Here is a 26,686-nt window from a genome sequence, read left to right on the forward strand (position 1 = left end):
TTCTTTCCCCGATTAAACTATTAGGCCTAGTAGAAAAATAGCTTTTGTAGCCTAAAGTGGTTCCTGGGAATTTCACAAGGAATTGCCTATTTCGGAGAGGCTTGCAGCCTATACAGCCTGTTGTGCATGTGAACCGCTTGGATAAGAGAGGCTAGTGACTTGTAGCCAAAGTAAGAAGCTAAATATTAGCTAGATATTAGGCATTCACTAGGTAAATATTAAGACTATCGGCTAAATATTTACCTATCAACGTGCTCGCTCTGTGGTCCCTGGGCATGCAAAGCTCCACTAATGATTAGTCCTTAGCCTACATTTTTATACAATAAAAGTATTATACCTGGGCTACAACAACACAGTGCAATGAGGAATCAATTATTGTTATTAAGTGAATATGCAAGTATTGTCCATAGTCTGTACACTGCAGTGATGTAGGCTAATTTGAATAACAGTTCACATGTCCTGTTTTGTTTCAGGCCAAAATAACTGCATAGGCCTACAGTTTAAGGCTGCTTATACAGCCATTTGGATCAGTGTGGGTCTATACTCGACAGTTTAGAATGTTCAGAAAGGTACATTAGCAGGCCACTCATATGGTGTAGGCCTGTTTTGTCATGATGTAGCCCGGTGTTAATCTAGGCCTAGGCCTACCATAGGAAAATATAGGCTTCTCCTTTCCAACTTCCCACCCGTAAATGCTGTAGCCTATTTTACATTCAGCAAGCAAGAGCAAGCAAGAGCAAGCATGCATCTCCCCTCCAATAGGATATTAGTAAACTAAAGAAAATAAGTCAAAATAATTGTCCAACAATAGTTTGTAGTCTGTCTTTTCCTGGGACTCCACCAGATTTAAGAGGAATAGCCATGGCAGCGGAGAGGCCAGGTGCACAATTGCTCAACAGAACAACAAAGACAACATGTAGCCTATAGCCTAAATTAAAAGCGTATATTATACCATTATTCATGAGCTCAATGTTAGGGTAAATACTGCACTGAATACATCCAGTCAAAGGAACAACATTTATAATATAAAATAAATCAAAGGTAGCCTACACCACAACTCTAAAAATGAGCATACACTACACTCTAAAAACAAGGGTTCTTCTGACATCCTCAAAGTTCTTTGAAGTACCTTAGGGTTCTCGGCACTGAAAATGGCCCCCAAAAGGTTATTCCAAAAACCCCATAGGAGGTGGGGTTCATCAAGGAACCTCCTTAGTTGGTGGGGTTCTTGCAGGAACCTAACAGCCCAACTGAAACATTTGGATTTGAATTTGAAAGGACAGCAGGTGCAGGCACTTAACTGAAAAGGAAAGGTTTGTCGCTTGTATGATTTACATTGATATTGTTTTATGATGATACCATCTATCTTTTCATATTTGTGCAAATCTTTCTAAAGCAGAAAATGGACACAATTCAATGGATATCAATAAACAAAGAGGTAAGAATATGTAGGCTATAACAATATGTTGAAGGCTAGCTGTATTGAAAAGATGGCGCCGAAGAACATGGCTTATGTTTTACATTCTCCCAACCAATTGTGCAATTTTGTTATTTTTTTTGCATTTTGTGTAACTTATTTTTTAACTGATTGTGTACGTAATGTTGCTGCTACCATCTCTTATGACCGAAAATAACTTCTGGACATTAGAAAAGCGATTACTCACCGCGGACTAGAAGAAACTTTTTCTTTTAACGAGTCCGACGAGAAGGATATCCTGCTTTCACTGGAACACGCCTTTTGGTGAAGAAAAGACGCCGGAAAAGGGGACGCAGATTGGGGATTCTTCTGAGAAGCAGGAGGTGAATCTCCCAATGCCTTCCATTCTCCTTGCTAACGTGCAATCGTTACACAATTAAATTGATGACCTACCAATGGGACATTAAAAACTGTAACATCTTATGTTTCACCGAGACGTGGCGAAGAAACAAACGAAGAAACAAACAATATAGAGCTAGCGGGATTTTCCATGCATCGGCAGAAAAGAGACGCTAGCTCTGGTAAGACGAGGGGTGGGTGTGTGTGTCTTTTTGTCAATAACAGCTGGTGCGCAATGTCTAATATTAAAGAAGTTTCGAGGTATTGAGAGAGTTCTCATGTGTATTATTCGTATCCGTCTATTTACTACCACAAAGCAAAGCTGGCACTAAGACCGCTCTCAACCAACTCTTTAAGGCCATAAGAAAATAAAAAAATGCCAAATTTTTACCGACATATCACATGTGCAACCAGGGGGGAAAAAGTCCTAGACCACCTTTACTCCACACACAAAGCTCTCCCCCACCCTCTATTTGGCAAATCTGACCACAATTCTATCCTTCTGATTCCTGCGTACAAGCAAAAACTAAAGCAGGAAGTACCAGTGACTCACTCAATATGGAAGAGGTCAGATGACGCGGATGCCACACTACAGGGCTGTTTGCTAGCACAGAATGTAATATGTTCCAGGATTCATCCAATGGCGTTGAGGTATACACCACCTCAGTCTTCGGCTTCATCAATAAGTGCATCGATGACGTTGTCCCCACAGTGACTGTACGTACATATCCCAACCAGAAGCCATGGATTACAGGCAACAACCACATTAAGCTAAAGGCTAGAGCTGCCGCTTTCAAGGAGTGGGAGACTAATCCGGACGCTTATAAGAAATCCCGCTATGCCCTCCGATGAACCATCAAACAAGCAAAGCATAAATACCGCATTAAGATTGAATTCTACGACACCGGCTCTGACGATCGTCGGATGTGGCTAGGCTTGAAAACTATTACGAACTACAAAGGCAAACCCAGACGCGAGCTGCCCAGTGACACGAGCCTACCAGACGAGCTAAATGCCTTTAATGCTTGCTTCGAGACAAGCAACACTGAAGCATGCATGAGAGCACCAGCTGTTCTGGATGACTGTGTGATAACGCTCTCGGTAGCCGATGTGAACAAAACCTTTAAACAGGTCAACATTCACAAAGCTGCTGGGCCAGACGGATTACCAGGACGTGTACTCAAAGCATGCGCAGACCAACAGTCAAGTGTCTTCACTGACATTTTTAACCTCTCCCTGACCGAGTCTGTAATTTCTACATGTTTCAAGAAGACTACCATAGTCCCTATACCCAAGAAGCAAAGGTAACCTGACTAAATGTTTACCACCCCGTGGCTCTCACATCAACAGCATCCTCCTGGACACCCTAGACCCACTCCAATTCGCATACCGCCCCAACAGATGATGCAAACTCAATCGCACTCCACACCACCCTTTCTCACCTGGACAAAAGGAACACCTATGTGAGAATGCTGTTCATCGACTACAGCTCAGAGTTTAACGCCATAGTGCCCACGAAGCTCATCATTAAGCTAAGGACCCTGGGACTAAACACCACCCTCTGCAACTGGATCCTAGAGTGGGTTGAGAGTTGCATGTTCCTTGGTGTCCACATCACAAACAAACTGTCATGGTCCAAACATACCAAGACAGTCGTAAATAGGGCACAACAAAACCTTTTCCTGCTCAGGAGACTGAAAAGATTTGGCATGGGCCCCCAGATCCTCAAAAGGTTCTACAGCTGCACCATCGAGAGCATCCTGACCGGTTGCATCACCGCCTGGTATGGCAACTGCTCGGCATCTGACCGTAAGGCACTAAAGAGGGTGGTGCGAATGGCCCAGTACATCACTGGGGCCAAGCTTCCTGCCATCCAGGACCTATATAGTAGGCGGTCAGAGGAAACCCCATAAAATTGTCAGAGACTCCAGTCACCCAAGTTATAGACTGTTTTGCTACTTGCTGTTTGTTTGTTACCTATGCAGAGTCACTTCACCCCCACCTACATGTACAGATTACTTCAACTAGCCTGTACCTCAGCACACTGACTCTGTACCGTTGCCCCCTGTATATATCCTTGTTACTGTTATTCTTATTATTCTTACTTTTAATTCTTACTTTTTATTTTAGCCTACTTGGTAAATATTTTCTTCTTGAACTCCACTGTTGGTTAAGGGATTTATTTTTATTTTTTTTGAATTTTACCCCTTTTTCTCCCCAATTTCGTGGTATCCAATTGTTGTAGTAGCTACTATCTTGTCTCATTGCTACAACTCCCGTACGGGCTCGGGAGAGACGAAGGCTGAATGTCATGCGTCCTCCGATACACAACCCAACCAGCCGTACTGCTTCTTAACACAGCGCGCATCCAACCCGGAAGCCAGCCGCACCAATGTGTCGGAGGCTACACCGTGCACCTGGCAACCTTGGCTAGCGCGCACTGCGCCCGGCCCGCCACAGGAGTCGCTGGTGCGCGATGAGACAAGGAGATCCCTACCGACCAATCCCTCCCTAACCCGGACGACGCTAGGCCAATTGTGCGTCGCCCCACGGACCTCCCAGTCGCGGCCGGTTATGACAGAGCCTGGGCGCGAACCCAGGGACTCTGATGGCACAGCTGGCGCTGCAGTACAGCGCCCTGGTTAAGGAATTTTTAAGTGTCAATTATCACTTAGCAAACAGAAATTTACATCCTATAGCTCTAACTCCAAAAAATGTTGGGACATTGTAAAGTCCATGGAGAACAAGAGCACCTCCTCCCAGCTGCCCAGTGCACTGCGGCTAGGTTAACACGGTCACCATTGATAAATCCATGATAATCAAACATTTCAATAAGCATTTCTCTACTGCTGACCATGCTTTCCTCCTGGCTACCCCAACCCTGGCCAACAGCTCTGCACCCCCCGCAGCTACTTGCCCGAGCCTCCCCAGCTTCTCGTTTACCCAAATCTAGATAGCAGATGTTCTGAAAGAGCTGCAAAACCTGGACCCGTACAAATCAGCTGGGCTAGACAATCTGGACCCTCTCTTTCTAAAACTATCCGCCACCATTGTTGCAACCCTATTACCAGTCTGTTCAACCTCTCTTTTGTATCGTCCGATATCCCCAAAGATTGGAAAGCTGCCGCGGTCATCCCCCTCTTCAAAGGGGGTAACACTCTAGACCCAAACTGTTATAGACCTCTATCCATCCTGCCTTAACTTTCTAAAGTCCTCGAAAGCCAAGTTAACAAACAGATCACTGACCATTTCGAATCCCACCGTACCTTCTCCGCTGTGCAATCCGTTTTCCGAGCTGGTCATGGCTGCACCTCAGCCACGCTCAAGGTACTAAACGATATCATAACCGCCTTCGATAAAAGACAGTACTGTGCAGCCATCTTCATAGACCTGGCCAAGGCTTTCGACTCTGTCAATCACTATATTCTTATCGGCAGACTCAATAGCCTTGGTTTCTCAAATGGCTGCCTCACCTGGCGGCAGGGTAGCCTAGTGGTTAGAGCGTTGGACTAGTAACCGGAAGGTTGCGAGTTCAAACCCCCGAGCTGACAAGGTCTGTCGTTCTGCCCCTGAACAGGCAGTTAACCCACTGTTCCCAGGCCGTCATTGAAAATAAGAATTTGTTCTTAACTGACTTGCCTGGTTAAATAAAGGTAAAATAAATAAAAAAATTAAAAAAACACCAACTACTTCACAGACAGTGTGTCAAATCGGAGGGCCTGTTGTCCGGACCTCTGGCAGTCTCTATGGGGGTACCACAGGGTTCAATTCTCGGGCCAACTCTTTTCTCTGTATATATCAGTTATGTCGCTCTTGCTGCGGGTGAATCCCTGATCCACCTCTACGCAGACGACACCATTGTGTTTACATCTGGCCCTTCTTTGGACACTGTGTTAACTAACCTCCAAACGAGCTTCAATGCCATACAACATTCCTTCCGTGGCCTCCAACTGCTCTTAAACGCTAGTAAAACCAAATGCATGCTTTTCAACCGTTCGCTGCCCACACCCACCCGCCCGTCCAGCATCACTACTCTGGACGGTTCTGACCTAGAATACGTGGACAACTACAAATACCTAGATGTCTGGCTAGACTGTAAACTTTCCTTCCAGTGTCACGCCCTGACCTTAGAGAGCCGTTTTATTTATCTATTTGGTTAGGTCAGGGTGTGATGTGGGGTGGGCATTCTATGTGTTGTTTTCTATGTTTCTTTATTTCTATGTTTTGGCCGGGTATGGTTCTCAATCAGGGACCGCTGTCTATCGCTGTCTCTGATTGGGAACCATACTTAGGTAGTCCTTTTACCCTCCTACCTAACCATACTTAGGTAGTTATCTTTGTTAATGGCACTATAGCCCTGTAAGCTTCACGGTTGTTTTTCGTTTCTTGTTTTATTGGCGACACTTTAAATAAAAAGAGAACTGTACGCTAACCACGCTGCACTTTGGTCCACTTCTTTTGACGGCCGTGACATCTAGACTCATATCAAACATCTCATTCCAAAATCAAATCTAGAATCGGCTTTCTATTTCGCAACAAAGCCTCCTTCACTCACGCCGCCAAACTTACCCTAGTAAAACTGACTATTCAACCAATCCTCGACTTCGGCGATGCCATCTTCAAAATAGCTTCCAATACTCTACTCAGCAAACTGGATGCAGTCTATCACAGTGCCATCCGTTTTGTTACCAAAGCCCCTTACACCACTCACCACTGCGACCTGTATGCACTAGTCGGCTGGCCATCGCTACATATTCGTCACCAGACCCACTGGCTCCAGTTCATCTATTAGTATATGCTAGGTAAAGCTCCGCCTTACCTCAGCTCACTGGTCACGATAACAACACACGATAGTAGCACGCGCTCCAGCAGGTACAGTATATCTCACTGTTCATCCCCAAAGCCAGCACCTCCTTTGGCAGCCTTTCCTTCCAGTTCTCTGCTGCCAGTGACTGGAACTTATTGAAAAAAATCGCTGAAGACTTACATTTCCATCACTAACTTTAAACATCAGCTATCTGAGAAGCTAACCGATCGCTGCAGCTGTACATAGTCCATCTGTAAATAGCCCACCCAATCTACCTACCTCATCCCCATATTGTTTTTATTTACTTTTCTGCTCTTTTGCACACCAATATCACTACTTGCACATCATCATCTGCTCATCTATCACTCCAGTGTTAATCTGCTAAATTGTAATTACTTCGCTACTATGGCCTATTTATTGCCTTACCTCCTCACGCCATTTGCACACACTGTATATAGACTTTTTTTTCTCTTTTGTGTTGTTGACTGTATGCTTGTTTATTCCATGTATAACTCTGTGTTGTTGTTTGTGTCCCACTGCTTTGCTTTATCTTGGCCAGGTCGCAGTTGTAAATGAGAACTTGTTCTCAACTAGCTTACCTGGTTAAATAAAGGTGCAATAAAAAATGTATAAAAAAATAAATGGAGGAGAATGTGGTGCTCTCAGAACGTGCAGACAGAAACCACATTAGGCCAACTCTCTATATATAATTTTGGATAAACCTAATAACCAACGTTTCGGCAATGCAGTACCTTCAGGTGCCTTCAGGTTTATTTTATTGTTATTGTATTTTTACAAGGGGGTCCACTTTTTTTCTGCTCGTTTGCCTCACTTTCCAAAAACGTAATGATACATCCATTAAACACATCCATTTGTATGGCCTGAGTTATAACTATAACTTCAGCATATGTACATTACCTGCAGGGCCACAACAGTCCAGGTGAGTGGGTTGTAGCCTTGGAACACTCCGGACTCCCTCACTCTCTCTCCGTCGTACACAAACACTCCCATTAGACCAAACACCAGGCCAAACAAACCTAGGAGAGGGAGGGAGAGAGAGAGGTCAAATCAACATTTATTAGTCACATGCACAGGATACAGCAGCTGTAAACAGTACAGTAAAATGATTACTTGCAAGCTCTTCCTCAACAATGCAGTATTCAATATAACAAAAATGGAAATATATAGAAAAGTGTCCTAAAAAGAGCACGGAATCAATGCTGAGTTAGATAAAATACACAGGAGAAATACAAAACACACTATATATTCCAGCCACCCAAGTCATAGACTGTTCTCTCTTCTACCGGAGGACCAAGTCTGGGACCAAAAGGCTCATGAACAGCTTGTGTCCCCAAGCCATAAGGCTGCTGAACAATTAATCAAATGGCTACCTGGACTCTCTTGCACTCACTAAACTCTACCCACACACTCACTAGACTCTACCCACACACTCACTAGACTCTACCCACACACTCACTAGACTCTACCCACACACTCTAAAGACTACCGACACACTCACTAGACTCTACCCACACACTCACTAGACTCTACCCACACACTCACTAGACTCTACCCACACACTCTAAAGACTACCGACACACTCACTAGACTCTACCCACACATACACACACACTACATGCATATTGACACAGCACACACACACTTTCACATTATTCACATACGCTGCTGCTACTCTGTTTGTTATCTATCCTGATTTCGTAGTCACGTTTACCCCTACCTACATGAAGATATTACCTCAACTACCTCGTAACCCTGCCAAATTGACTCGGTACTGGTACTCCTTGTATACAGCCTCGTTGTTGGTATATTATTCTGTTACTATTTCCTTCTTCTTCTATTTCTCTTCTTTTCTTACTTTTTCCTTTTCATATTTAGAAATGTTTTTGCTTTTGCACTGTTGGGAAAGGGCTCGTAAGTAAGCTTTGCACAGTAAAGTCTACACCATGTTGTATTTGGTACATGTGACAAATACCATTTTATTTTATTTATTTATAAGGTCAATACCAGTACCAATATCAATGTGCAGGGATATTGGTGATAGTTATGTAATCAGGGGTAAAAGTGACACAAAAGTTTACACATTCAAAATGGTAGAAGCAAAGTATGGTGACTGTATGGTGATTTTGAGTGTGTGAGCATGTGTGTGTTTGGTACATGTGACAAATACCATTTTATTTTATTTATTTATAAGGTCAATACCAGTACCAATATCAATGTGCAGGGATATTGGTGATAGTTATGTAATCAGGGGTAAAAGTGACACAAAAGTTTACACATTCAAAATGGTAGAAGCAAAGTATGGTGACTGTATGGTGATTTTGAGTGTGTGAGCATGTGTGTGTGTGTGCATCAATATGTGTGTGAGAGAGAGAGAGAACGAGAGAGAAAGAAAGAGAGAAAGAGAGAAATTGGGTGAGGTTTTAATTAAGGGAGGACTCTAAAATAATTGTCAAGCATTCCATTGCTTGTCATGGTTTATAATTACATGCTTGTATAGTTGTCACGCCCTGACCATAGAGAGCCCTCGGGGTTCTCTATGGTGTTTTAGGTCAGGGCGTGACTAGGGGGGTTCTAGGTATTATGTTTCTATGTTAGTGTGTGGGTTCCCAATTGGAGGCAGCTGATATTCGTTGCATCTAATTGGGGATCATACTTAGTTGCTGAACATGGGATGTGGGATATTGTTTTGTTTTGTGTTAGTGCCTATGTATTGCACGTTCATTATATCTTTGTTGTTATTTGAAGTTCACTATTGATAAAATGTGGAACTCTACTCACGCTTATACAACGATCGTGACAGAATATCCCACCAAAGCAGGACCAAGCAGCGTGCCCAGGTGGTAAAGGAGAGTTGGACATGGGAGGAAATACTAGGTGGATGCGAGACCCTTCCTTGGCGGGAGTCGCCGAGGAGTAAGGGAGGACAGCGACGACACCTGGGTCCGCGGCCACAAACAGCCCAAGGGAAACCCCAAGATTTTTTGGTGGGGGCACAAGGGGCTGTTGGCCAAGCCGAGGAGAGAGCCAGATAATGTCTAGGAAACGACGGAGCAATTTGAGAGAGAAGAATATCGGAGAGAGATGTTGGCTAAGAGTATGCTGCAGCGCAGGCGTTTTGAGGAGCGTCCTGTGCTGGCTCCCTGCACTCGCCCTTAAGCGCGTGTCATCAGTCCGGTGCCACCTGTGCCAGCTCCCCGCACTTGTCCACCAGTGCGTGTGTACAGTCCGGAGTCTCCAGCGACGGTCTACAGCCCGGAACCACCAGCGACGGATCACAGTCCAGAACTTCCAGTGACGGTTCACAGCCCGGAGCTTCCAGTGACGGTTCACAGCCCGGAGCTTCCAGTGGCGGTTCACAGCCCGGAGCTTCCAGTGACGGTCCACGGCCCGGAGCTTCTTGAGCCGGTGCCATGGCCAGAGCTTTCCTCTGCGCCGGTGCTCAGTCTAGGCACGGCGTTCAGCCCGGCTCCATGGATGGATCTGCTGTCTGAGCGGGTGCTACGTCCTGCACCGGAGCCGCCACCGACGCTAGTTACCCACCCTAACGCTCCCCATCTAGTTTCAGGTTTTTGCGGTCGGAGTCCGCACCTTTGGGCGGGGGTACTGTCTAGCCCAATCGTTTATGGTTTTAAGACCACGATTTTGGCACCAGGACATTGCCTAAGGATTGGAATTACAAGGGCTAGCAACCTAAAGTTGCTATACTGTTGTGAGAATACATTCGATTTATTGAAGTCGATGATTTAACTTTTTTTTTAGAAGCTCTGGGAGAGCTTACACGTTACACGGAGAGACCATAAATGGTGTAATCGCTATAGAGAAAGTGGAAAGATATTCACACATACCAAGAGTACCGTTTATGTAGAATTAAATGAGTCAATGAACCAAACAAGCATACAGAAACAAACCAACAGGTTCCAGTGATGCTGACCTAGCTGGATGTTGCGGACCCACACACTCTGCTTGGTCCCTTTGAGGATCTTCTCAAAGTAGACTCCAGCGAAGCCACTGGAGAAGCAGGCTATCAGTACGGCTATCACACCAACTAACTGGGAGCCTGCAGACAGAGGCGTCGGAGCTGGCCCATCCAGAGACTCCGAAGGCCACTGTGGAGACAAACACTACATCAGTATGGGAAACCAAATCAAATCAAATGTATTTATATAGCCCTTCGTATATCGGCTGATATCTCAAAGTGCTGTACAGAAACCCAGCCTAAAACCCCAAACAGCAAGCAATGCAGGTGTAGAAGCACGGTGGCTAGGAAAAACTCCCTAGAAAGGCCAAAACCTAGGAAGAAAACAAGAGAGGAACCCGTGCAAAAATTCAATAAACTTTTCCTGGACATCATGATAACACTGATTTATTCAAATTATCCTGAAAAACCTGTGAACTTTAGAACAATTTAGACTTCTGCCTCCCTAATGTGGATAATCGAAGATCAATGACTAATTGGACAAAACCCCATGCAAACAGGAATGATGAGTTATTGACTTGTCGGGTGTGTTTAGCCTTGTTACCTGAACGAGAGCGATACCAGTCATGAGGATGAGCAGGGACAGCCACTGGTAGAGCCCCAGTCTCTTCCCCAGCATGGATACTGAGAACAGGGCCGTGGTCAGGATCTTCAGCTGGTACGTCACCTGGTTGGGGACAATATCAATTTAAATTCATGCCAGTCGAAATTGGACATGAAATGGAGTATGAAGGCCCTGAGTGTTCACCTTATAATGAGTCCCTCCATTTGTTCCCCTTATACATGTTGCAGTACACACGCACATGCAAACACACACACACACGGGTGTCACATCTCTCACCTGGTAGGTAGCAGCGTCCAGGTTGGACAGGGCGACATAGAGAAGGTTATTCTGGAGTGTGTAGATGCCGGATGGGATGGCCAGCTTCAACGTCTCCATGGGCTTGTTGAGAATCTCTTCCTTCAGCACCCGATTCAACACAAGAAAACTGAAGTCTGACAGAAAGACAGACAGAAATTGAACGGTCACACAATGAAGCTTAAGACAGAGATAGAAAGACAAAGATACTGTAGGAGCATGATCTCTGCTGTCATTGTTTATCCAATGACTGTGTTACAGACAGACAGACAGCCAACCAGCCAGACGGACAGCCAGATGAACAGCTAGCCAGACGGACAGATAGACAGCCAACCAGCCAGCTAGATCACTAGACTTACTGTGGTCATAGAAGATGAGCAGCAGGCAGATGAGGATCTTAAGCAGTTCGGCCAACACCACGGCTGAGGAGGCTAGGTAGCGGGGCCCCTCGCCTTGCAGTGTGCGCGAGTACCTCATGGTAAGCACCAGTGAGGTGGTCTGCAGCACCAGCACACCCAGGGACATGTACTTGAGCCGTGACTGGGATGGGGAGACAAGGGGCGATGACATGGAAACGAGGTGGGATGCCTCCATAGAGTCAGGGGATGTGGCCAGGCGTGAAAGGCCTGGTTTAGGCTGTGGGAGAGATAGATAGACAGTGAGATAGGCTGTGTTACGCCATAAGTCCAGCAGATGCACATGCGTTTCGCTATATGTTGTTTTTGTCGGATGTCTAACTTGCATCTTCTGTACTTGATGCACATGTGCTTCGCAAAGCTGCAGAACGGTTTGCAGCTTGGAGAAGATCATTTTCACCCTGTTTGACCAAAACGAATAATTAGAACTGATCAACCTACTGGTTTCATAGGCTGGCAGAGCTACCAACAGACTGGCGCGTACAAAGGCACATTACAGCGATGAATCTACTTTGTTTCTATTCTTCTGTTACATTAATCTCTAGCAACATAGTCATGATCATTTTGTCTCCGTATGGTGCCACCCCCTCCTTGAGGAACTTTTTCTCCCTAATTTCGATCTTGTCTCACTGCTGCAACTTCCCAATTGGCTCGGGAGGTGAAGGTTGAGTCATGTGAGTCAGAGCGTTGGACTAGTAACCGGAAGGTTGCAAGTTCAAATCCCAGAGCTGACAAGGTACAAATCTGTCGTTCTGCCCCTGAACAGGCAGTTAACCCACTGTTCCTAGGCCGTCATTGAAAATAAGAATTTGTTCTTAACTGACTTGCCTAGTTAAATAAAGGTAAAATAAAAAAATAAAAAAATAAAAACACACACACACACACACGTTTCCCAACGACACTACACATTCCTTTGTCTCATGTCCTCCTGTACACATCTCACATCTAAAAATCTCCCTCCTACACACTGCTTCCACATGGCACCTAAAACACGGTATTGGATTCGGGACAAAAGCTCTCACGGGATAACTGACACATCGTAACTTGACTTTATCTGTTAAAGACTCTGCATCAAAACTCAGTAGTACAGACAGTATCTTCTCAGTTTCACCACGCTCTCCACCTCTCCACGACATCCACCAAACGGTGGATGTCACAGACTTAATACCACTCCTTTCAAGGGCTCGCTGCTCTGGAGAGGAAAGCAAGTCACAATTCTTGACCCCAGTCGCATGGGGCTCCTTCTTCCTTTCTGTCCATAACCATGTCTATCCATTCACCATGCTCTTGGCGCACCTTCATCCACTGTATGGCTTGCAGAGCACGCATTGTTTGTGTTTTTCAGAGAACCCAACTTCTGTTCCTTAGCCCAATTTACAAGTCTGGCTATCTCTGGCCTCATTGTTATCTCATTGCATTTGCTCCTCATTATTGTTATGGTTTTCGACTTCGATGTTGTCATCAGCTAAACCACCCACACAGATTATCAGCGGATACTGATTGGTCCAGCCATACGGTGAACGGAAGGGAGGGGCTTAAACGGTTTAAATCTGATCATGGTGGAAAAAGTACCCAATTGTCATACTTGAGTAAAAATATAGATACCTTAATGGAAAGTTACTCAAGTAAAAGTGAAAGTAACCCAGTAAAATAATACTTGCGTAAAAGTCTAAAAGTATTTGCTTTTAAATATACTTAAGTATCAAAAGTAAATGTATTTGCTAAAATATACTTAAGTATCAAAAGTAAAAGTATAAATAATTTAAAATTCCTTGTATTAAGCAAAGCAGACAGCACCCTTTTCTTGTTTTTAAAATTTAAGGATAGCCAGTGAATTTCACAATTTTCCTGTTCTGCTAAGCATTCAAAATATAACTAATACTTTGGGTTGTCAGGGAAAATGTGTAAAAAAGTATAATATTTTCTTTAGGGATGTAGTGAAGTAAAAGTTGTCAAAAATATAAATAGTAAAGTAAAGTACAGATACTCCCAAAAAATACTTAACTGGTACTTTAAACTATTTTTACTTAAGTACTTTATACCACTGGTTGTCATCAACTAAACCACCTCCACATATTATCAGAGGACACTGATTGGTCCGGACACACGGTGAACGGAAGGGAGGGGCTTAAACAGGCTGGCTGTGGCCAAACTGTATCCATGTTGTGAAACAGAATGTAAGCTCGCAAGATCAGGATGGTTCCGACGAGGCTAAGCTAAAGTAGGACAGCATGGAGTAGCTACAGTGGTAAAGTGTTATAGGCTTTTCCAATGGAGGAAAGACATCCAGTTTACATTTGGGATCCACTGCACTGGGCCACCATTATTACAGTCCTAATTGTACCCCAATGACAATTCAATTTTGTGTGATTAGGAAACATTTAGAGTATTTCAGAAAGGTATCATGTGTTGGGCTAGATGTTGAAAGAGGTTACAGAAGACAGAAATGTAAAAAGTGACCTACTTATTTCGAATTCACTCTAACCGTTGAATCAAGAAATTATTGTAGGCAGAACTTTTGAGAATAAGTAATACAATAGGCAGTGCTGTATCATGAGTACACTCACAGGTAAATGGTGTTGTCAACCCATTTACCTGGGACTGTATTCAAGATATAACACTGCCTCGTATGCCTTGTTGTTTTTAGAAATCTGTTGCCAACACATTAAAATAGCAATGAATTACATATTTTCATTGAAATGTTATTTTGATAAAGTCAATTCATACAATTTCATTCTTCCACCAGAAGATATAGTTCAGATAAAAATCTGCTTGTTTGTTATTTTGGTCACGTTGCTACAGGCACGACCAAGTCAATAATTATTTTTCCATTCCAGCTATGCAAAAGGAGTGGTTGTTCGTTCTAAATAGAATCAATAACGTTCTTGTCACTTACAAGCTAGCTAGCCAACTTCAGCCAAGTCAAACATTGAACCTGGACAATACACAAGCTGCATTTGTTTGAGCTTTTTTCTCAATTGGCATTTACTTGGATATTGTACAGATCTCCTTTATATTTTCTCCGTAAAAGCACATGGGCATATGTGAAACGGATAAGCAAATACTTTGGGATTTAGTTCTATAAGTGAAAACTAGTCTTATGGATTTTGTCTAAGGCAACGTTAATAAGTAGTCTAGTCAAGGATGCGATGATAATGCATTATGGGCACTCTACACTTGAGACAGACCAAATAAAAGGAAACAAAAGTAAACCTTGAATTTAGAGGTTTAAAGAATGACTGCCTCTAAAAACCAACTAATCACTTTGGAAACAGCCCATGTGTCATCGATATGAGTGAAACATTTATCCTAGTGTTAAAATTGACTACAAAGTGTAAATAGGATCATTTTGGTCATGAAGTCAATATTGTCTGACACAGAGTTTGGAACCTGAGTGAGTCACAGCAAGTAAATTAAGGTGAGGTTTGGATTACAATTGTCAACAATTCATGCCCCCTTTTGCCAAGCTCCACGTGGAAATCGCTCTTCTGCCCACTTCACTTCCCTTCATTGAATGGGGCTCCGTTGTTTCATCGCCCCCAACGTGTTCAAAACCCCTCTCCGGTTCGACAATGCATGCTTCCAGCAGGATGTACCGCCAACTATGGTTTGTTTGCGTGCTCTGCTGAAGGACCCTACCATGCGGTATAAGTGTTTGGAGTTCGTTGGTCCCCAATGGTGGTGAGTATATCGGTAGCTAGACCATAGACTGCTGTTTATGTATCTAGCTAGCATAGCTGGCTAACATTAGCCTACCTCAATACAACTCGGATTAGTCTTGGATGACACAATGACCTTTCAAAAGAAGGCAAATAATTAGTAGGACAACATTTAGTCATGATTGTGATGTTGCCAGATTGACTTTAGAGGCAGTATAACTTTAGCCAGCTAACTAAGATTAAGGAGACCACCGTATTTTAGCTAGCTAACATTACCATTGCTAGCTATTTTTGACAAACTTTACTAGTTACAGTAATGGCAACATTGACATCTCTCTAAAGTCAATTTGACAACATCATAATATGGCTAAGTTGTTCCCTACTAATTATTTGCCTACTTTAGCGATGCCATGGTATTTCCATGACACTATAAATTATAGTGATTAGAGCAGGGGTGTCGACTCCATTTGCCCCAGGGGCCGCATTCGGTCTTCAACGAGGTCCACAGGGCCCGGACTGAATTTTTTAAATATTTCCCTTGCTATAAAAATTTGCAAAAAATGGTCCATTATTTTCTAAAACATTTTCTACGCTCTCTGACTGTCTACGGATTGTTAGCGAGCTGGACAGTCAAGAAACTGTATGACAATATGTCCATTATTATTTCTACACAGTTACGATTTGGTTTTTAGGCATTTTAAAGTATATTTAGTTAATTTCCCTCCACAATGTTTTGTATTACTATTATGATTTCATGTTTTTTTTTTACAGGATTGGACGCCCTGCCCATATGTTTGACACCCCTGGGTTAGAGTGTGGGGCCAAAGGTCGCCGGTTCGAATACCCAAGCCGACAAGGTGAAAAAGGTCAATGTGCCCTTCAGCATGGCAATGAACCATAATTTTCTTCAGGGACGCTCTACTACTATGGCCGACCCTGTAAAACAACACACTTCACTGCAGCTATCTTGTGTTTGTGACAATAAAACAGTATTATTTATTTATTTATTTGGGACGAAACAGTCACATTAGCCCCTGAGGTGCAACCCATGTCCAGGGCACAAATACATATTGGACACAGCTATTGTGGTACTAGCTAACTTATGTCTGACTATAACAGTGTACTACATGGCAGCAACAAACCCAAACCAACTCAGGGCCATAGCGAATATGTCACAGTTGGTTACATAGTGTAATGGCGTCACAGGCCTGACTCCAATCTGGACCCAGTCAGTCTAAATCTCTGAAGCATAAAAGTATCTCCCAAACAAGATTGATATTTCTTGAGCTACATTATGTTAGTAATTAAGGGATGATGATCCTGTTTTTCGGTTAGACAAAGTGCACAGTTGGGTGCCAGGCTGATTCCCTGATCATGAACAGATGCCAGGACCTACCAGAAGGAGGAATGGTGGTATCATAATATGTCAAGCAATGTGATTGCAATGGTTTAGTGATTTCCAAAAATAATTGAATTCACTGTTCACTTGCTATTTTCACAGCTTGTCAGGCAAGACCTCTGAATAAAAGAGTATCATGTGACACAAGTAAACACTCGTGACACCTGTGTTGTTGGCAGAGTCTCCCTCGACTCCCTGTTAATTGAGGTGACTCCCTGTTAATTGAGGTAGGTGAATACCTCATGAAGCTGGTTGAGAGAATGCCAAGAGTGTGCAAAGCTGTCATCAAGGCAAAGGGTGGCTACTTTGAAGAATCTAAAATATATTTTATTACATGATTCCACATGTGTTATTAATATAGTTTTGATGTCTTCACTATTATTCTACAATGTAGAAAATAGTAAAAAAAAGAAAATAAAAACCCTGGAGTGAGTAGGTGTGTCCAAACTTTTGACCGGTACTGTATATTTTCAGCACAACATTCAAGCATTTAGACACAATTACAAACTTAAAGGAGTAGGGCGTTCAAGGAGTTGGTCTGATGGGAATTGGTGATGTCATCAGCCTCGCCCTTTCTTGAGGAACTAAAGAGGAAAGAAGGAAAGCACACATGTGCTGTTACATGACTTACCTGGACAACCTATTGAGATTTGCCTTAAGTAAATCAGGTGTTAAATGAGGTGAAAATGAGACTGGAGTGCTCTTACCCTGACCGTAACTCTTACCCTAACCCGTATTCTAACAGATAGTTTGTTGATATCGTGACATTCTATAGAGCATCTACTTGGGACTATCCAAATAAATTCCACGTTTTTCTAATGTTCGCAATTATGGCCCCACCGCAATGTGGGATGACTAACAATCAATTGTATTGAGGCCTTACACAGTTATTAACACATACCTTCAGCATGCAGAGATCTAACCCATACCCCTGGAACATAAGAAAGCAATACACATTTATTTATTTAACTAGGCAAGTCAGTTAAGAACAAATTCTTATTTACAATGACGGCCTACCCCGACCAAACCCTAATCCAAACGACGCTGGGACAATTGTCCCCATGGGACTCCTAATCACAACCAGTTGTGATACAGCCTGGAATCGAACCAGGGTCTGTAGTGACACCTCTAGCACTGAGATGCAGTACCTTAGACTGCTGCACCACTCGGGAGCCGCCACATGCTGAATGCCCAAAAAGTTTGATATGAGAAATAGAACAGAGACTAGCTTGGTTGCAATCTGGTGTTTCTGCTCTCTTGCCAGCTCCTTATGGAATTGTCATGCGAAACATTTGGCAAAAGTACAATCAGATGTCGGACCAGGACAGACAACATGTTAACTTGAAATACCGGCACAAATGGCAATGTACATATCATAACAATCAATCTCTTCTGAACGAACAGTAATTCAGAACAATAGACATCACACAACTAGTAACTAGTGAGAGGCAGAACTTAATCATAGACTTCTATATTATCCTACATTATCCTTTCTAAGTGTGTATACCACCCTACTAATCAGTGGAGTGTATTCATAGATGCCAAGGGAAGCCGGGCTTCCCCAAAACATTGACCAAGAAAAAAACAATTATAATAATAATAATTTATATTTTGTGTCTGTGTTTTTCATAATTTTCCTTCACTTCGCATGAGGCTGAATGTATCTCACCAGAGAAAGCATCCGAGCGAGCGAAACAGCGCCCTTCTGTCTCTGTATGCCATCTATCTGTCTGGTCGTAAAGAGTATGACATTGTTGCCGCCTGTAGCATTGAATGCAAGGGAAGCCAACAAGCATTTGGCCTCCCTTGATAATTTTTTCTTTAAAATAATAGCCAATCAGTGTTGAGCTCAACTGTGAATGGTCCTGGCGCACCAAAAAAAGTGTCAAGGGAAAACAGTTTGGATTTGGCTTCACTCCTACCACAGAGAAATATGTCATTGACAGAAACAACTTGAATTGATTGACAGAGTCATAGACCAATTTGTCAACATAAAAGAGAGGAGGATGGTATTGGCGTTTCTCTACAAGTAGAGTTCCATGTTTTTTTCTACTTGCAAGAACGCTCACACATCAGACACACACAGACACATTGGACAGCCACATCCTATTCAGCGTACGATGATTGGACTCTAAATGTTTTGATATCTTTTAGTTGCCACTGTATTAGACTAAGCATAGGTGATTTGATGATGTTGAAATGTTTAAGGTAAAATGGGGCTGGAATAGTGGAGGCATCTCCTGTTTTCTTTGCGACTTGCAGTAACTCTCCATGGTTCTAAATCAATAGTTGTTCAGTGGTCTGAAAATGTCAGAAACAAACTTTCTTGACCATGCTGTAGGTCATGTCTGTTACTGTACATGCAATATGCTTTGTGAACTGCACTGGGCAAAGGTTGTCACACCTGCCCCTGTGTCTTCTTATTGTCTCGGCATTAGGCATATAGTTCATATGCCTTGCGACCGTGATATAACAGGATTTACAGAGCAAACATCGCAATTATCACAACACATATATACACACATTTGTATACGATCAAATACAATACCTGACCAAAAGTATGTATCGACACCTGCCTGTCGAACATCTCATTCCAAAATCATGGGCATGAATATGGAGTTGGTCCCCCCTTTGCTGCTATAACAGCCTCCATTCTTCTGGGAAGGCTTTCCACTATGTTGGAACATTGCTGCGGGGACTTGCTTCCATTCAGCCACAAGAGCGTCAGAGAGGTTGGGCACTGATGTTGGCCGATTAGGCCTGGCTTGCAGTCAATGTTCCAATACATCCCAAAGGTGTTCAATGGGGTTGAGGTCAGGGCTCTGTGCAGGCCAGTCAAGTTTCTTCCACACCAATCTCAACAAACCATTTCTGTATGGACCTCGCTTGGGGCATTGTCATGCAGAAACTGGAAAGGGCCTTCCCCAAACTGTTGCCACAAAGTTGGAAGCACAGAATCATCTAGAATGCCATTGTAAGCTGTAGCGTTAAGATTTCCCTTCCTTCACTCGAACTAATGGGCCTCGCCCGAACCATGAAAAACAGGCATAGACCACTATTCCACCGCCACCAAACTTTACAGTTGGCACTATGCTTTAGGATAGGTTGTGTTCTCCTGGCATCCGCCAAACCCAGATTCGTCCGACAGGTTACCAGATGGTGAAGCGTGATTCATCACTCCAGAGAACACGTTTCCACTGCTCCAGAGTTCAATGGCGGTGAGCTTTACACCACTCCAGCCGATGTTTGGCATTCCATATGCGGATCTTAGGCTTGTGTGCGGCTGCACGGTCATGGAAACCCATTTCATGAAGCTCCCGAAGAACAGTTATTGTGCTGAGGTTGCTTTCATAGGCAGTTTGGAACGCAGTAGTGAGTGTTGCAACCGAGGACAGATGACATTTACTTGCGTCATGCTTCAGTCCCGTTCTGTGAGCTTGTGTGGCCTACCATTTTTGCAACTGAGCCGTTGTTGCTGCTAGACGTTTCCATTTCACAATAACTGCACTTACAGTTGACAAACTGACTTGTTGGAAAGGTGGCATCGTATGACGGTGCCACGTTGGAAGTCACAGAGCTCTTCAGTATGGCCAGTCTACTACCAATGTTTGTCTATGGGGATTGCATGGCTGTGTGCTCGATTTTATACATCTGTCAGCAATGGGTGTAGCCAAATCTACTCATTTGAAAAGGTGTTCACATACTTTTGTATATACAGTGCCTTCAGAAAGTATACAGACCCTACGCCTTTGTCCACATTTTGTTACGTTACAGCCTTATTCTAAAATTGATTCAATTGTTTTTTTCCATCCTCAATCTACACACAATACCTCGTAATGACAAAGCAAAAACAGTTTTATTTTTGTATTTTTTTGCAAACAAAAATATAAACAAATGGAATATCACATTTACATAAGTATTCAGGCCCTTAACTCAGTACTTTGTTGAAGCACCTTTGGCAGCGATTACAGCATTGAGTCTTCTTGGGCATGACGTTACAAGCTACAACCTGTATTTGGGGAGTTTCTCCCATTCTTCTCTGCAGATCCTGTCAAGCTCTGTCAGGTTAGATGGGGAGCGTTGCTTCACTCCAGAAATGTTCGATCGGGTTCAAGTCCAGGCTCTGGCTGGGCCACTCAAGGACATTTAGAAAGATGTCCCAAAGCCACTCCTGCGTTGTCTTAGATGTGTGCTTAGGGTTGTTGTTCTGTTGGAAGGTGAACCTTCGCCCAAGTCTGAGGTCCTGAGCACTCTGGAGCAGGTTTTTATCAAGGATCTCTCTGTACTTTGCTCCATTCATCTTTGCCTCGACCCTGACTAGTCTCCAAGTCCCTGCCACTGAAAGACATCCCTGCCACTGAAACACATGCCAGGTTTCCTCCAGACGTGACGCTTGGCATTCAGGCCAAATAGTTAAATTGTGGATTTATCAGACCAGAGAATCTTGTTTCGTCATTGTCTGAGAATCTTTAGGTGCCTTTTGGTAAACTCCATGCAGGCTGTCATGTGCCTTTTACTGAGGAGTGGCTTCCGTCTGGCCACTCTACCATAAAGGCCTGATTGGTGGAGTGCTGCAGAGATGGTTGTCCTTCTGGAAGGTTCTCCCATCTCCACAGAGGAACTTTAGAGCTCAGTTAGAGTGACCATCAGGTTCTTGGTCAACTCCCTGATCAAGGCTCTTCTCCCCCGACTGCTCAGTTTTGCCGAGCGGACAGCTCTAGGAAGAGTCTCAGTGGTTCCAAACTTCTTCCATTTAAGAATGATTGAGGCCACTTTGTTCTTGGGGACCTTCAATGCTGCAGAAATATGTTGGTACCCTTCCCTAGATCTGTGCCTCAACACAATCATGTCTTGGAGCTCTACGGACAATTCCTTTGACCTCATGGCTTGTTTTTTTTTGCTCTGTCAACTGTTGGATCTTATATAGACAGGCGTCTGCCTTTCCAAAACATGTCCAATCGATTGAATTTACCACAGGTCGACTCCAACCAAGTTATTGAAACATCTCAAAGATGATCAATGAAAACAGGATGCACCTGAGCTCAATTTCGAGTCTTATAGCAAAAGGTCTGAATACTTATGTAAATAAGGTATCGTTTTTTAAATGTTTTTATAAATATGCAAACATTTCTAACAACTTGTTTTCACTTTGTCATTATAGGGTATTGAGTGTAGATGGCTGAGGATTTATTTTTATTTAATCCATTTTTGAATAAGGCTGTAATGTAACAAAATCTGGAAAAAGTCAAGGGGGCTTAATACTTATGTAATATGGCTTTTTTTTCTGGCTTGACTTCACCACTGATTTTACACGCTACTGCTACTAATACAAATACACTGACAATGCCCAAATACAGATAAGACAACCAAGATGAATGGACTAGCCTGTCTGAAATATAAAGCTTAATATTACTGACCATGCCTTTACTGAACCTCATGCACACATAAGAGCCAAAGCCCACTTAGTCTCAAGACCAAGAAAAGACCACAATGTGCTTTCACTAACATGTCCAATTTATCCAACCTACCTTTTCTGAGCAACTCATAACACTCCCCAACCAATAAAACAAGACAAACCATAGCAGGACGGCTGAGAAGGCAACGTGGCTCCTGGAGGTAAAATCAGCCAGGTCCCCTTGGAGAGGCAGGATGCCACTCCTTCCTATGTGTTAGCGCTCAGTGACTGGAGAGCCAGATGGGAGAAGCAAATTCAGTAATATTGCAAGAGCTAGGTCAAATTGCTGAAAAGTTGTCAACGTTTATGCATCCTGACTGGGCCAGCCATAGGCTCACTCACAGGCAGGCACAGCTCTTAAAGGAAAAATCCACTCAAAAACTATTAGTCCACTGTTGATACAGTCCCAAAATGTTTTGCATTTCAGAAATAAAGCTTTCAAGATATAGGACTTTCAAAAAGCTAATTGTGACTCGCCACATCAACACAATGCAAAGGACTTTATAATTATATTCAGGCTCCCGTGCAACAGTCTTCGGGTTTCTGCTGAGTGCTTCAAATAAACGTGTATGTGATTGGAAGGACTTTTTCCTGTTCATCCAGTTTAGCATTTTCCCATCGGCACCTTCACTAACCTGTTTTGGGATTGATTGACTGTACTTATTACCTTAAAGCTGCAATGTGTAACTTTTTGGGCAACCTGATCAAATTACCATAGAAATGTGTGTTATAGATCTGTAATTCGCACTGAAAGCAAGTCTAAGATGCTGTAGATATGTTCTATGTGGGCGATTTCTATGCTTCCTGTTCTTACGTTAAGTTTTTGCGTCTTTTGGTTTCGGCTTTGTACACCAGCTTCAAACAACTGAAAATACAAATAAATCTAAACTAAGATATTAGTTTAGATTTAGTACATTGATGTTCTACACTCTATTGCTCTATTGCTTGTTTTTAGCAACCAGGAAATGGCGGAGCATTTCTACATATTACACCTTTTAATGTATTTTTTTTTTTACCATTGATATATTTGTGAAGACCCGTATGAAGGGGATCTACTTTCAGGCATGTATTTTACGGCTGCTGCTTTAGGTAAATGAGTAGGTAACGTGGGTGCAGGGAGAAGGGCTAAAGCTGAAAGAGCAGAGCAGAGACGTGACAACGCAACAACACACTAGCCTTCTTGTGTAGACACTCTCAAGCTGCTGCTAGTGGGGAGTGGCCACACAATCCCTCTGTGTGTGTGTGTGTGTGTGTGTGTGTGTGTGTGTGTATACTGGGAAGGGGAGGAGGGTGTGGGGATGTCAGAGCACTGGGTAGCCAGAAAGCCGCCCTTCACACATACGTACACACACACACACACACACATGGGTTCACTCGCGCACACACACACACACACACACAACCACTGTCTTCATAGGAACCCTGGACGTAAACACACATTCCCTCACTCCAGTGGCTTAGCACTGAGGACCCAATGAACACACAGTTGAACGGTTACACACTCACACACCTATTCCCAAAAGGCATTACACTGCACACTGTGTTCACTAAGATACTTTGTAAGTGAACACAGAATCCTTTTTGTGAATTATTAAGCATGAGTCTAAATGAATGACAATGCCCACTGGGCACAGACAGACGTCAATTCAACGTCTATTCCACGTTGGTTTTAATTGAAATTATGTGAAAACAAAGTTGATTTAACCAGTGTGTGCCCAGTGGGTGATGTATGGTAAGCAGGCATTTACCCCAGCACGTGTTTAATTTGGTTTAATAATTTTAACGCAAAAATTTTGAAAATGGGCAAAGTAGGCCTACTGTTTTTAGACTGACTTTCCTTCGTCATTCGTCAACTCGCGCACTATGTCCATCTGATAAAAGTGTGTGTGTCTTTACCAATCAGATTCACGGAAATCACAGGTCGGGCATGGCGCATCCACTTCCATCCAATATTATTTTAGCAAACAAGAAAATGACTCCAGACAGCCACAAGCAAAAACTCTTTACACAAATGTTGTAGCAGCCGACCTAAACGTTAGCAATCAGATAACTACTATAATAATATTAGTCTGATCAACTGTAGGCCAGAGGTTCAAACCGCTTGACCGTTACGCTACAGTTTATACTGAAAGACACGTTTACCCAAAATTCATTTTTTTTGTGTTGACCAAATCAAATGTTATTTGTCATATGCTTTGTAAACGAAAGGTGTATACTAACAGTGAAATGCTAACTTACAGTTGAAGTCGGAAGTTTACATACACTTAGGTTGGAGTCATTAAAACTCGTTTTTCAACCACTCCACACATTTCTTGTTAACAAACTATAGTTTTGGCAAGTCGGTTAGGACATCTACTTTGTGCATAACATAAGTAATTTTTCCAACAATTGTTTACAGACACATTATTTCACTTATAATTCACTGTATCACAATTCCAGTGGGTCAGAAGTTTATATACACTGAGTTGACTGTGTCTTTAACCAGCGTGGAAAATTCCAGAAAATTATGTCATGGCTTTAGAAGCTTCTGATAGGCTAATTGACATAATTTGAGTCAATAGGAGGTGTACCTGTGGATGTATTTCAAGGCCTACCTTCAAACTCAGTGCCTCTTTGCTTGACATCATGGGAAAATCTAAAGAAATCAGCCGACCTCAGAAAAAGAATTGTGGACCTCCACAAGTCTGGTTCATCCTTGGGAGCAATATCCAAATGCCTGAATGAAAACCACATTCATCTATACAAACAATAGTAAGCAAGTATAAACACCATGGGACCACGAAGCCGTCATACCACTCAGGAAGGAGACGCGTTCTGTCTCCTAGAGATTAATGTACTTTGCTGCGAAAAGTGCCAATCAATCCCAGAATAACAGCAAAGGACCTTGTTAAGATGCTGGAGGAAACAAGTACAAAAGTATCTATATCAACTGTAAAACAGGTCCTATATCAACATAACCTGAAAGGCCGCTCAACAAGGAAGAATCCACTGCTCCAAAACCGCCATAAAAAAGCCAGACTACGGTTTGCAACTTCACATGGGGACAAAGATCGTACTATTTGGAGAAATGTCCTCTGGTCTGATGAAACAAAAATAGAACTGTTAGGCCATAATGACCATTGTTATGTTTGGAGGAAACGGGGAGGCTTGCCATCCCAACAGTGAATCACTGGGGTGGCAGCATCATGTGGGGGGCAGGGTAGCCTAGTGGTTAGAGCGTTGGACTAGGAACCGAAAGGTTGCAAGTTTGAATCTCCGAGCTGTCCCCGAGCTGTCGTTCTGCCCCTGAACAGGCAGTTAACCCAGTGTTCCTAGGCCGTCATTGAAACTAAGAATTTGTTCTTAACTGACTTGCCTAGTTAAATAAAGGTAAAACATAAAAAATGTTGTGGGGGTGCATTGCTGCAGGAGGAACTGGTGCACTTCACAAAACAGATAGCACTATGGGGGAGCATGGTGTCAAGACATCAGTCAGGAAGTTAAAGCTTGGTTGCAAATGGGTCTTCCAAATGGACAATGACCCCAAGCATACTTCCAAAGTTGTGGCAAAATGGCTTAAGAACAACAAAGGTATTGGAGTGGCCATCACAAATCCCTGACCTCAATCCTATAGAAAATGTGTGGGCAGAACTGAAAAGGTGTGTGTGAGCAAGGAGACCTACAAACCTGACTCAGTTACACCAGCTCTGTCAGGAGGAATGAGCCAAAATTCACCCAACTTATTGTGGGAAGCTAGTGGAAGGCTACCCGAAACGTTTGACCCAAGTTAAACAGTTTAAAGGCAATGCTACCAAATACTAATTGAATGTATGTAAACGTCTGACCCACTGGGAATGTGATGAAATAAATAAAAGCTGAAATAAATAATTATCTCTATTATTATTCTGACATTTCACATTCTTATCATAAAATGGTGATCCTAACTGACCTAAAACAGGGAATTGTACTTGGATTACATTTCAGGAATTGTGAAAAACTGAGTTTAAATGTATTTGGCTGTGTATGTAAACTTCTGTCTTCAACTGTACGTGTCCTTTTCCAACAATGAGTTAGTTGACACAAGTCACCTTGTCCTAGAAAGATTTACATGATTATCAAAACGTCACACCAGGGTAAACCTACACAAAACACAGCCCTTATTTTAAGTGTTTCTAAAATCCCCTATGGGAAAAATGTACACTAGGTTTTATGGGTATTATAACACCTCCACTGTGGGGCTGTAGTATTCCCCAATCCACAACCCAACTCCTTCCCATTTTTCAATTATTCGTTCAGTCC

At 43.0% G+C, this 26,686-nt stretch overlaps 1 protein-coding gene and 1 long non-coding RNA gene across 4 annotated transcripts in view; one reads left to right on the forward strand and one right to left on the reverse strand.

The window, feature by feature from the left end:
• LOC110508983 (UDP-N-acetylglucosamine transporter) overlaps nt 1–25,231 on the reverse strand; it is a 27,833-nt gene extending 2,602 nt beyond the window's left edge. Inside the window, exons 1-7 of one of the 3 annotated variants that reach the window (XM_090225130.1) lie at nt 22,751–22,960; nt 22,531–22,636; nt 11,839–12,115; nt 11,462–11,616; nt 11,165–11,287; nt 10,576–10,750; nt 7,542–7,660 (exon numbers count right to left, since the gene is read on the reverse strand). In XM_090225130.1, the coding sequence (XP_090081256.1) occupies nt 7,542–7,660; nt 10,576–10,750; nt 11,165–11,287; nt 11,462–11,616; nt 11,839–12,115; nt 22,531–22,533 (852 nt within the window). In that variant the 5' untranslated portion in view covers nt 22,534–22,636; nt 22,751–22,960. Of the gene's footprint in view, nt 1–7,541; nt 7,661–10,575; nt 10,751–11,164; nt 11,288–11,461; nt 11,617–11,838; nt 12,116–22,481; nt 22,986–25,002 lie in introns of those variants that run through there. The other 2 variants (XM_036966564.2, XM_036966565.2) reach the window with 2 other exon arrangements.
• Nucleotides 14,075–17,131, forward strand: LOC110508984 (uncharacterized). The gene is made up of 2 exons (XR_002471382.3): nt 14,075–15,576; nt 16,326–17,131. It is a non-coding gene; the product is annotated as an uncharacterized LOC110508984 (long non-coding RNA).
• Nucleotides 25,232–26,686: the final 1,455 nt, after the last annotated feature.

The sequence above is a fragment of the Oncorhynchus mykiss genome, chromosome 28 (genome assembly GCF_057628025.1).
Source record: "Oncorhynchus mykiss isolate SJ-2025 chromosome 28, ASM5762802v1, whole genome shotgun sequence".
Lineage (NCBI taxonomy): Eukaryota > Metazoa > Chordata > Actinopteri > Salmoniformes > Salmonidae > Oncorhynchus > Oncorhynchus mykiss.